Source organism: Nilaparvata lugens, chromosome 11 (genome assembly GCF_014356525.2).
Source record: "Nilaparvata lugens isolate BPH chromosome 11, ASM1435652v1, whole genome shotgun sequence".
Lineage (NCBI taxonomy): Eukaryota > Metazoa > Arthropoda > Insecta > Hemiptera > Delphacidae > Nilaparvata > Nilaparvata lugens.
Genome location: NC_052514.1, coordinates 41,791,095 through 41,804,692, shown reverse-complemented (window position 1 = coordinate 41,804,692; position 13,598 = coordinate 41,791,095). Strand labels below are relative to the sequence as shown.

The following is a 13,598-nucleotide window of genomic DNA, read 5'->3' as shown; positions in this document are numbered from 1 at the left end:
TTTTAAAAAACCTTAGAGTTTATCAGAGATTGACAATGGTGTAATAATCGAAACCGGTCTTTCGAGGTATCAATAAATCTGTGGTTTTTGACAATTTCTTAGTCTTTTTCATTCAATATGAATAATTTACCACAATATCAACTTCTCAACTACACAAAAAATATTATAAAGAGTTTGTTATATGCTTTGAATATTCTGAATTGGCAATAAGTTGAATTGAATTGAAAAAAAAAAATGAATTGAATATCCTTGTCTATCATTCAAGAAAGCGGATAGCGCTATCTCTTTCTCGCTTTGCTCTGTTGCCATATTGTTTTTTAAGAATGTAGAATTAATAACCAAATAATAAGATATTTCATCCTTATTATAAAATAATTGAAAAATATAATGTCTTGCTGAATAAAATATGATTGATTATTTTAAACTAGAATGAACAGTTAATTGCATCAATAAACCTGTATCAGCTACCATCTATAGAAGGCATTGACAAAACAGAGGATTGGCATCGTTCTCCTATCTTCCTACACTGCCATTATAACGTGCAACTTACTGTAGAAGAAATGGATTGAAAAATCACAACAATTTTTTTGTCATTAAATAGTCTTCAACTTCAAGAAGACTCATTTATTGCTCTCAATTTTACATGTTGTTCTCATTTTCGATTTAGAAGTGATGGTTGATCTTCATTTAGCAACAACAACATCCACAACATGGCTGACAACAACATCCACAACATGGCTGACAGCAACAACAACTTGGCTGGCAACAGCATGGCTGGCAACAGCAACATTGTTGGCAACAACAACATGGCTGTTGACAACAACAACAGCATGGCTGTTGACAACAACAACAGCATGGCTGTTGACAACAACAACATTGCTGTTGACAACAACATGGCTTGCAACAACAGGTGTCAGGCTCCTTGATCACGATGGTGTCTCCACACTTCTTGTGGCAACAACATCCACAGGTCTGGCAACATCCACAACATGGGCAGGCGTTGGTTACCTGTAGAAAATATCACCGACAAATTTACATTTTATAGATAAAAATAGATTAGAGATTAATTATATTCAGGCAAGAATGCTGTGATCAGCATTTGAACAAGTTCAATTTCTAATTAATTTCCATCTGAAGATAAGAGATTGCTTTTGTATTGAATACTTATGTATATGAAATGATAAATATTACTCACTTCAATTCCAGAAAAACTGGAGAATATCAAAGACAAATTTATTTTCTAGATGAGAGATTGCATATGTTCTGATGCTGATGATTATAAAAATAATTGAACATTATTCAACCTTATTTGAGAAAGACTGCATTTGATTTGGAATTTCGTTCAATAATAATCATTTCGGAGCCTCCATATTTATTTATTTAGTTGGAGAGATTGCATATGTTCTGATGCTGATGATTATGAAAATAATTAAACATTATTTAACCTTATTTGAGAAAGACTGCATTTGATTTGGAATTCCGTTCAATAATAATCATTTCGGAGCCTCCATATTAATTTAGTTTCTGTTTGTGTGAAAATTATTTTCAATGAGGCTTGCTTTGGCATGAATCTGTAAGCCTCTATATGTTGTCATTTTTTCTATGGATGTGAATAAATAAATTTGAAATTCATCCATAATATTTATGCAAATCAATAAGGAATTGAATTTGCTACAATGCTGAGGAATATAAAATAATGAATCATTAAGGATCGAATCCAAGAAGACCACATTCGATCTGGAAGTTTGTTCAATAGATTGGAATTTTCTAATTAATTGTGATTGATTTAATTTAATTTTGAAGTATTTTCAATTTAAAAATAATTTTTGTGTGTTTTGAATTGTAAATTGAGTGTGTAATTATAGGAGAATGAGTGACACATAACCTAGCTACATTTGGACTGTTGTATATATTAGAATTGGAACCGTTTTGGGTGTAAGCCTGTGCTACTCTTCTGAAAGTTGTGTAATTCTAAATGATTGAATAAATAAATAAATAAAAGTGAAATAAATAAATGAATAATAAATATAAGTTTATCCATCTAATTCGAATCGATTCATAACTTTAAAAAATTATTTTTCAAAATTATAATAATAAAATAAAAAATCAAACAGACTTAAATATATTTCATATAGTAAAATTCATGTAATAAAATCAGTGGACACAATTGAATGTCTTAGTTGCGAAGTTCCTATTTCCTCCATATTTTTTAGTTTTAGTTTAGTTTCCACTAACCTGAAACTAAAACAAAAACTCACCTAAAGTAAGTTTTATTTAGTTTCCACTAAACTTGTAACAGTGGATCACCATAACTCCAGTAAAAATGAGAACTTACCCAATTTGATTCATTCTGTACTTTATAACATAGGTCTTCTCTTTGAAGTATCCTATCTGACTATATTTTCTTTCGTACTGCAAAGACAATTACAATTTTTTCTAAAAATTCACAACTAGACTAGTGAATTGATTTTATACTCCAATATCCATTAAAATGATTCCGTCTTTCTTTTTTACATTGTGAATCAACATTTCTCAAACGCTTTATTCCATCCTAATGAATTTTTCTTCCTATTCCACTCATAATACTTTTGGAGAAGTCCACGTATCTGACAATACTTCTCTAGAAAAGTTATAAATTTAACGACACGACGGACATTGAATTCCATTCTGCACTATTTTAGGTAATATAATCAAAGGTAATTGATTTGTATGACTGACTATACAACTACACTTTTGAAAATGAGCCGAATAATTGATTTTGGATACAATAGGATAATTCAAAGACCTTAAAGAGATATAGACTCACAATGCTTATGCCTTCCCAATGATAGCTCTTACTTGAAATTGAAGGCCGCCATTGGGGTATTCTAGCACGAGATATTATACATAATATATTTGTAATACTATAGATCAGAAAGGCATTGGTGGCACTGGTATTGAATAATCTTATGGGTTGCCCCCACAATGGCGGATTTCAATTCCAAGTACGACACTAGCGCTGCATGTGAGTCTATGCATCTTTAAGGTCTTTGGGATAATTAATAGGAAGATTACTCAACGAACATAATTTGATTGAAATATAATTAATTATTATGAGGATTTATGAGAAACGATTCAAGTTAATAGTGGCATCACAAAGTTTTCCAGCTTTCGCTGATGGAATTCGAGTAGGAAGAATCAATATTTCCACCTTGTATAATATTATGATTGAGTTTGTTAATTTTGTATATTTTCATAGCATTTGAAATTATTTTCAACTACTCTTACCTCAAGAATGACAACAAGTGCCAAGAAAGCAGCAAAGAAAGTTTTGAAGGCCATTTTCTGCAGTGATTAGAGTTTGGCAAAACTAGAATAGTTGATCGAGTTTTCTGAAAGTGTATTTATACTTCGAGCAATAAAGTAATCTTAACTTAGAATTCGATAAGTCATTTTCATACTTCCATTCAGCTATTGTTAACTGGAATATTATCTAACTCACAACCATAAGTTTTTTTCAAATTTTATTGTGTTCTGCTATTAAAATTTATCGAAGATTATAGTATCAAGCACCACTTTCGTATTAAAATCCACGATTTTTGTTAGCTAATTTTCCGTGAACGTGTTAACATAGCAATTCAAAAATTGCCGTACACAATTACAGGAAGTATGGTAGGCCTAATTTTCAGTAGTTTTGGTTCGATTATCTGGTTCAAATAAATTCATTTCAATTTTATAAACCAACAAATGGATGGTATTCAATAATTCAACTCCCATTGAACGTTATTAATGACCTACTAATCTCCCCATCTGCATTTTATAGAAGACTACAAGCATATTATAATCTGTTCTATGAGAAAGTTTCATGGTTTTCAAAAAATGGAACATTTTAAAAAGTTTGAGAAAAAAAGCTTCAAGACGTACATCACATTGCACAAAAGTCTGTTAACTTTTAATCACTATTAAATGCCAGGATAACCAATAAGAAAAGTATTCTTTCAGTAAAACCTTTCCTGATTGATTCTTGTGGAATTCAATCATGATTGAAATTATGACAAGCTTTTGTACAACCGGGCCCTAATAAAGCATGAATGTTTTCGTCATGTTATAGAAGTTCTCCAGTTGAAAACTAAAGGCCACACTATATTGAGCGTTATTTCATGCTGAGTCAGAAGGGCAGGAAGCTCTTTGATTGGCTGATTGGAGCCTGAGAAAACGCTCAATATGGTCTGGCCCTAATCCTCACAATAATCTCAGCAGAAACTTTCAATTCTCAAGTTAAACGTCTCTAATCTCCACTACGAACAATTTCCTCACTATCTCGCAATTGCATAGATTATTAGTAGCCTAGCCTGCAAAGAGTGAGATACAAGAACGCGAAAATCTTGAAATTGTTTATGAAAAATTTAAATATTCGCAACAATATTTTCATCTTTCCCAACTTGGACTCATCTTACCCTTATCAATGCCATTGTTTGCTCTTATTGTCGAGTGTGATAATGAAGGGAAACGACAGAAAAACTCAATAATTTACTGGAATTATCTGCATTTATGGAATTTAATATTGGTTCAATCACCTCGAAATGACTCTAATCTCGAGAAATTTGAAGCATTACAGTGTGATTATGATAGCATAGACTTGTATAAATTGAGAGGATGAGAGATTTTTCTCATCAAATACCATTCTAGAACTATTGGTTTCAACAAGGAGTAACTGATCTTATTGAAAATGGCTTTCAAATTGGCTATTGCTCTCTGTGCCTTTGGTGTCATCTCTCAAGTAAGTATTACCTAATAGAGTAAAGATACTGTTAAATATTGAAACTTGTATTATTTTTCACATCGATTTTTGGACGTACGATTTTTTGCCGTCTTTATGAATTATATTAGATCAAATGGATATCAAACATAAAATGTTTGTCAAATTCCGTTTATTCTGATAGAATTCATAAGGACGGCAAAAAGTCGTACGTTCAAAAAACGATGTGTGTAAAACTGGCTTTACTCGTCACTTTCTCAAATATTTTATTTGAAATTTATGAGAGAATAAACATATTGTACACACATTTATTCGCTTCAAAGCTTCCAATAGTCAAACTGGATTTCTCAGTGTCAGTAAACGTGACCGGTACAGTGGAAATATTATTTTAATGAGTTTTAATGGGACTATTCATACTTGCTCGGCCGGACTAAATGGGAATAGTTCAATTGATATCCATCAGAATTATATTTTTATCATACTGGTCACTTCTACTGATATCAAGCTATATTTATATTCAATTCACATGGAATGCAATATTTTTAATCAAGTTATTAGTTGAATTTATAAATTATAACTCTAAGTTCAGTTGGCTATCGTAAGCCAGTATCATTGATCATAATTGAAAAGACTACTCAATTTTATTATAATGGAGAATTAATCATTATCACAAGTTTCTCTAGTAGGCTATATTATATTGAACTACCTTCTCACCTTCCATTTGGATTCAATTGTAACAATATATTGCAATAGGTTCTTCTCAATTCGGATCAACAACCGTAGGCTATTCTCAAGGCAGATAGATCGGTTATTACATTGGATTGAAACAATATTCAAATATTTTCCACTGATGAATTCGTAATTTACAATGCAAATGACACTAATGTAATAACATTGAAAGATAAAATAATAAGGTAGTCCTTGTGCTATTTTCATTCCAAATTTATAGGTGACAAAGTCCAAGATAAGGTTAGAATTTCACGTGTACAATTTTTATAAAATTGTAGTCCAAAATAAACATTAAAACTATTTATCTTGAATTATTAATTATTGTCCAAAAGGCCGAGTAGGCTATACTTTTCAAGTAAGTCTAAGCTATGCTAACACTACGTTTTACGCTAAACCTCGTTTACTTGTAGATATGGTTGTATGGTTGCCTTTATCATAATGTGTTTCATATGGGGTTTAAACGAACAGCTGACGTTTTTCCGTTTAAACCGAGTTTCTGCATACAGGCCCAAGAGTGCTGATCGTAGGCTACTATTTCCTCGAGGCTATGAGAAAATTTCAATTCTATGTTTCCATTTACTGATCTTTAATATATTCTCGTAGACTCGTACAAAGCTACTATTTATTCTATAGGCTCAATAAACATATCTATGCTCCCTTCAATTTTGGCCTTCAACCTTCACGCTTGAATGTAGAGTCAGGCCTACACAATTTTTAGTTTGTCCAGAGCGTTTCAACCATAGTTACCCCGCATCAAAGTAGACTGAGAAATACTGTTTTAGATTCAAAAGTACTTCATCCAATGTTCTGATTTTTTTTAACCAATTCTTGTGGTTGTTTATAAATTTTTGACCCAATTCTTGTGGTTGTTTGTAAATTTTTGACCTAATTCTTGTGGTTGTTTGTAAATTTTTGACCCAAAATTTCTTTCCAACTCAATATTATTAAGCTTTCAAGTGTTTTTTCTGTTTCCTGAATACATTACTCAATGCAAAATTATTATCACTATTCAATAATTAGTCTCAAGGAGTATTCTCGGACCAGAAGAGCCTCACATAGACATAACCTTTTGGTTTTCATTACCATTTGAAAAGAGAATAGTACAACCGAAGCTCAATTTTTCTCTTTTAGATTATGATGTCTATAGTTATTATATACTATTAAGATAATTTTATTGATTAATGAATGATTGATAGATTGATTGATTCTAATCCACTTGTTCCTGTTTTACAGGTATACTGCTCTCCAATCCACTCATCAAACTGTGGCTGCAGTTGTGGCAGAACAGCTGTTGTCATCAAACAGGACAAATGTTGTTGCGAACAGCCCTGCTGTCCTCCACAACCATGTTGTTGCCACCAGCCATGTTGTTGCCAACAACAGCCATGTTGCTGTCAACAGTCATGCTGCAAATGTTGTTGCGTTCCACAGAAAAAATGCGGTGACACCATTGTGATCAAGGAGCCAGACACCTGCTGTTGTCAGCCATGTTGTTGTCACCAGCCATGTTGTTGTCAACAGTCATGTTGTTGCCCAAAGCCATGTTGTTGTCAACAGCCATGTTGCAAATGCTGTTGTGTTCCTCAGAAGAAGTGCGGTGACACCATTGTGATCAAGGAGCCAGACACCTGTTGTTGCACTCCAGTTTGCCAGCCATGTTGTTGTCACCAGCCTTGTTGTTGTCAACAATCATGTTGCTGCCCAAAGCCATGCTGTTGTCAACAGCCATGTTGCAAATGCTGTTGCGTTCCTCAGAAGAAGTGCGGTGACACCATTGTGATCAAGGAACCTGACACCTGTTGCTGCACTCCAGTTTGCCAGCCATGCTGTTGTCAACAGCAATGTTGTTGTCAGCCATGTTGTTGTCCAAAGCCATGTTGTTGTCAGCCATGCTGCAAATGTTGTTGTGTGCCACAGAAAAAGTGCGGTGATACCATTGTGATCAAGGAGCCAGACACCTGTTGTTGCACTCCAGTTTGCCAGCCATGTTGTTGTCCAAAGCCATGTTGTTGTTGTCACAAGCCATGTTGTTGTTAGAAAAATAAGAGAGTTGATGTTTGTGTCAAAAGTTCAAATGTATGTCTGTGATTTTAGCTTACAAAAATGTACTTATCATACCTATGAATTACCTATCAGTCAAACCATGTATAAAAATGCAGTATTGTAACAGTTCATAAATAATAAAGTATGCAATCAATTAGCAAATTATGATGTCTGCTTTTATTATTCATTCATCCCATGTCAAGCCTATATTCATACTCAATATTGAGTACTTAGCACTCTTATATATTACAAAACCCTAATCCACATTCAATTCAACACTTTTAACTGGCATGAAGAAAAGACATCATAAGAAGACATCTCATGGTATAGGTCAATCATGTTATAATTTGAAGCCGTTTTTATGTTAACTCAAGCCGGTTACTATCTGTTATAGAACTGTTTTGGCTGGGTGACAGTGTAAGAACGCCATAGTATGATTGCAGTGGAAATGAATGATTATATAGTTTCTGTATGAGACAACCAGCGTCAATAGCTCCACAAAAAAATCTGGTGTGGCGCACTCACACAACTTTCCTTGCCGTTATGAGAATTGATCACCTTACACTAGTGTACACGCGCATCTCAAGTCTACTATTCAAAGATCTGCCAGCTGGTGACAGGACAATAACGTTGGAGACACACGAAGTCTGCTATCTCTTCATAGTGAATGATTTAATAGAATCAACAGTAGCCAACCGTTTGCATTATTGAATAAACACATTTTCTCGAATTTCGAGCTTATTTCCAATTTTAGGTGAAAATGTCACTGAACATTAATTGTAGAAATTTTCATGCTCAATCTACTCCACTTGATTTTTTTTTGTTTCAATTGTATCTGAAGCCTGATAATTGGGAATCTATCTGCATTGATGGGGCGGAGCTCCTGAAATTTTTACAGATATGGGACTTGTGGCAGTTGATAGAGCTTATCAATGACTATTTTAGGTATGAATTTGATCAAAATCGTTGGAGCCGTTTTTGAGAAAATCGCAGAAAACCCTGTTTTTGACAACATTTTCGCTATTTTAGCCGCCATCTTGAATTGGATTTGTTCGAAATTGTTCGTGTCGGATCCTTATAGGGGAAGGACCTCAAGTTCCAAATTTCAAGTCATTCCGTTAATTGGGAGATGAGATATCGTGTACACAGACGCACATACACTCATACACACACACACACACACACACACACACACACACACACACACACACACACCACAACACACACACACACACACACACACCACACACACACACACACCACACACACACACCACACACACACACACACACACACACACACCACACACACACACCACACACACACACACACACACACACACACACACACACACACACCACACACACACACACACACACACACACACACACACCACAACACACACACCACACACACACACACACACAACACACACAACACACACACACACACAACACACACACACAACACACACACACACACACACACACACCACACACACACACACACACACCACACACACACACACACACACACACACCACACACACACACACACACACACACACACACACACACACACACACACACACACACACACACACACACACATACAGACTAATACCCAAAAACCACTTTTTTGGACTCAGGGGACCTTGAAACGTATAGAAATTTAGAAACTGGGGTACCTTAATTTTTTTCGGAAAGCAATACTTTCCTTACCTATGGTAATAGGGCAAGGAAAGTAAAACAACCAATATAGTGAGGTCTACGTTATAATGGCAGTGGAGAAAGATAAGAGAACTACGTTGCCGATCCTCTACCTTCTGTAGACGGTAGTTGATACAGGTTTATTGATGTAATATATACATTTCATTATCGTTTAAATAATCAATTATATTTTATTAAGCAAGAAATTATATTTGATAATGAATTTTGATGATTGAGATGAAATATTTTGTTGATTATCAATTCTACATTATTAAAATAATATTAGAATATGGGATAACAATCTGGGGTGGGGCTTTCGATAGTCATTTAAATAACTTATTCATCACTCAAAAGTGTATTATTAAAACAATATTGAATAAACCTCGATTGCATCCAACTAATCTGCTATTTGAAGAATTTAATGTGATGACTGTAAGGCAATTGTTCTTGAAAAATTCAGCAAAATATATTATAAAGTATAAAAACAAATTTTTATTAAATGATATAGTTCAATATGATTTTAGACCAAATACAACCTATGAATATAAAATTTATAAAACAAAACTAACAGTAGTTAGAAGACAGCTCATTTATATTATAAGTACAAGATTCATAAATGAATTGCCTTTTGATCTGGAAGCAAAAATTAATTACAAAATACTAAAAACTTGGATAAGAGAAAACTATTTATTTTCAATTGAAAGCATTATATAATTTTTTAAAAACATATTTCAAAGCGTGGATTATTTTTCTTCTCTATTATTGTATAAAACTAGAAAACAACCAATGTAACTAGCTTATTGCAACTCTCACCAGCGGGCAAGGCTTGATTCCTTTTGCTGGTGATGCCGGATTACCATTGAGAAGTATCTAATTATGATTTTGGTATTATTTATGCTTAATTTTTATTTTAATTATTTTATACTTTTGATTATAAAATTATGTATTTTATTATGTTTTGAATATGTATTTATTGTATGGCAAATAAATGATTTGATTTGATTTGAAAAGACGATCTGGCAACAGAGCAAAGCGAGAAAGAGATAGCGCTATCCACTTTGTTGAATGATAGACAAGGATAACAATATCATTGCCAATCAAACACTGCCATTATAACGAGGCTCTCACTATAGGATTATCGGCTTGAGTTAACAAGATTTGGATAACTTTTTGTGCTACTTTTTTCTAAGAGATTATTTGTGACTGCTCATCATTCTCCCTGTACAAGGATATTGATGTAGGGCTATCTATCCCATTGCATTTATAATAGGGTCATGGAAGTTTGATTTCCGTGGAAATATTACTCCTGTAAGTTTCAATAGGACTATTCATACTCGCTCCGCCGGACTGAGTGTGAATACTCCCATTACAACTCATGAGAATTACATTTCTACTGTACCGGACATGCACACTAATACTGTTTAGAATCCAGCTTTATTCATATTATTATTAATCAGTTCTATTATTAAATATATAATAACTCATTTGGGATTATAACTTATTTAGGATTTTCGTTAAATAATAGTTATATATTAATTAGCATTTGAATAAATGCATTCTCTATTTAATTCCATCTGTATAATAACTCATTCCATCACTCATAGGCCTGGTTGTACAAAAGCCTGTTAAATTTTAATCAAGATTCAATTCCACCAGAGCCAATCAGAGACGGTTTTTCTGGGAAGAAGGCTTCTCTGATTGGTTATCATGGAATTTAATCGGGATTAAAATTTAACAAACATTTGTGCAACCGGGTGATAGACTATCATCAGTGCCATACTCATTCATCGATAATACTGATCGCTGATTGGTTGAGCTGGGATCCAATCACAAATGAGAATAGTGAGTGGGCTTCTCGCATTGGATGGGTGACCACTCGAACCAGCTCTGTTGAATCTCATTATTTATGAGTACAAAAATCGCTTTTTTTATACGGAAGCTATATGAAACTGTGGGTTCTCTCATCTCATCATCCATGAGTTCATATTGTTGGAACTCCTCTCAATTATGAAGGTACAATAATTTCAAATTGCATTTCATTTTCATGGATTTTGTAGAACCATTGAATAGTTAACTAGACTGTTATTGAATTAAATCATTCATAATGCTCATTTTATCCTATAGGCTACCATCAGTTCTTGAAAAGGCTTAATTAAGTAAATTCGTAAGGCTTTTGTTGTTGGGGAGTCCCTTGCGGGAGGGTTCCACCTTGCCTGACCTATATATTTTTCAAGCCGTCAATGGGTCTCACGACTGTCAAACTTCAGCCGGGACCGACAAAATAACGTGCCCATCCGATAACATAGGAGTGATCTGGTTGAAAAACTTTTGTTAATGATAGGGTTTGAACCCGGGATCTCTTCATTATTTTCCATTTATTTTGATTTACTAATACTTGAATTTGTTCTTATCTTATCAGATAAGATAAGATCAAATTCAAGTTAGATAGAACAAATTCTAGTTCAAGGTCAAACGTGCATAGAACTAGAGCACGAATTCTGGAAAATAGAACATAATTATAGAAACAGCTCGAAACATGAGAAGTGTGTCTCAAAAAGTGTATTATTCAAATGTAAGTTCCCATAGCTCTAGTGATTTTATACTGGCTTTATTCAAATTTTCAGTTATCCAGTATCTGGATTGTTTCAGAACAATCATACGTTTGTTTAGTCCAACCACAGCCAAAATTCGTAGATTCATTGAACGAGTTCTCACCTTCAACTTTTAACTCTCACTTTTCACTTTTAACTCGTCCGTCTGTTTGTATGTTCTACAATAACTAGCAAAAATTGATCAATCAGCTTCAAATTTTAAATACGTATTCTTCGAACCTTTTCACAGGTCTAGTTCGTTGGACAACAAAATAACATTCAAAGTGCATTAGAATAAAATTGTTATGATTTATCATTTAGTGACCTGAAGAATTCTGCATTACATGCAATTACTACAGTATTTCCATTCCTAACATCAGCTGAGGCTATTTGGGACACAATCACATGCGCTGATTTCTGCTGGTTAATATTCAACATAATTTACAACTTTTACATCAACAAACTGATGCGGGTTGAGATATCAATGTGCGGTTTTCGCCATTTATTTTCTCTTGGAGCTCTGTATCGAAATAATATGTATTACATGAATTAATGAACTTCTCATTACAAGAAATGAATTATTGCATTCATACTATGAGAGTCAAGGATGTTAATGCGACAGAATAATTTACCATTTCAAATAGGTTCTCCAATGAAAACTAATGTCAAATTATTCTTGTTAGAAGATTATTCAGCTGTTTCCATGATTCTCATCAACTCTTTATACTTTAAAAGTTGTGTGTTTCAAAGATTACAATACAACAGTTCTTGAGCGAGTTCTACAACCCAGGGGGTCACTAGTATGAATTTATATATTATTTATATAATCTATAATTAGTTAATACTTGTTCTTTGGATTGATTATATGTAGATCCATAAATTTATTGGATTCCATCAGAGAATTAATATTATTTTATTGATATAGTTTAGACATCTATTCTTCTAACTGATTAGGAAAATTTATTAGCACACTTCATTAACACAAAGATAGTAGACATCTAGGCTTATTTGACATAACGATAAGGCAGCAATTATTATAAGATTGATATTTGAGTGTCTTTTCTTCATGATTTAATGTTTGAGATTTCATTTCACGAGAGTCTCTTCCTTGCCAAGCTTGTTCCAAATAATGTTTGATGGCTTCAACGGCTATTTTTGAAAGGCTAGAACAATGACTGAACTAAATGACAGCTTTTCAGTTTGTGACACTGTATCGCATTTTGTTGAATATGAATAATTCGTGTGATGAAATTTTTACCTCCAATTTTGTCGATTTGGTAGTTGTCTAGAATAACTTTCTTACTATAAATAACCAGAGTTGTGTGAAATCTAAATACCTGAAAGTAGATCAGAGTAATGTCAGCGTCTATCCTTGTATGGGAAGTGCAGTATCAGGTAAATGGCATTGACTGACATTAGGCGCTCAATGTTATGCATTAGAGCATTATTGTGCAGTTCGGTATTGGAAAACTGATTTTCATTTTTTTGTTAATGAGACATAAAGAGTGAAATCGTGCTCTCCCATGAACTGGCATTTCAATTTAGTATTTCATTTCTATTGATCTTTTGCACTTTGAACTTTACTTTCTAAAAAACATTACAAACAAATAAAACGAAAAACAATATGGGTACTTACTTATTGCATTAGCAAGTTGATGCTAAATGTAGCTATATATAGTTCATTAATAAGAAAGTAACATTGCTGCTGGGGATAATTATTATGTCTATTATAAATAATTACGGGTAATATTTGAGGGAGAATAATACCTGCATAGGTTTAAAACCTAT

The 13,598-nt window shown here is 33.4% G+C and overlaps 1 protein-coding gene across 1 annotated transcript; it reads left to right on the top strand.

Moving 5' to 3' along the window:
* Positions 1 to 3,871: 3,871 nt before the first annotated feature.
* On the top strand, positions 3,872 to 7,675 carry LOC111059456 (keratin-associated protein 5-4). Its single transcript, XM_022347113.2, has 2 exons — positions 3,872 to 4,759; positions 6,701 to 7,675. The coding sequence occupies exons 1-2, from the start codon at positions 4,709 to 4,711 to the stop codon at positions 7,502 to 7,504; spliced, it is 855 nt and encodes a 284-aa protein (XP_022202805.2). The 5' UTR covers positions 3,872 to 4,708; the 3' UTR covers positions 7,505 to 7,675.
* The last annotated feature ends 5,923 nt before the right edge of the window (positions 7,676 to 13,598 follow it).

Coding starts and splice junctions, on each gene's coding strand:
- LOC111059456 (XM_022347113.2), top strand. CDS start 4,709: ATGGCTTTCAAATTGGCTATTGCTCTCTGTGCCTTTGGTGTCATCTCT. Junction 4,760..6,700: donor CCTTTGGTGTCATCTCTCAA/GTAAGTATTACC, acceptor CCTGTTTTACAG/GTATACTGCTCTCCAATCCA.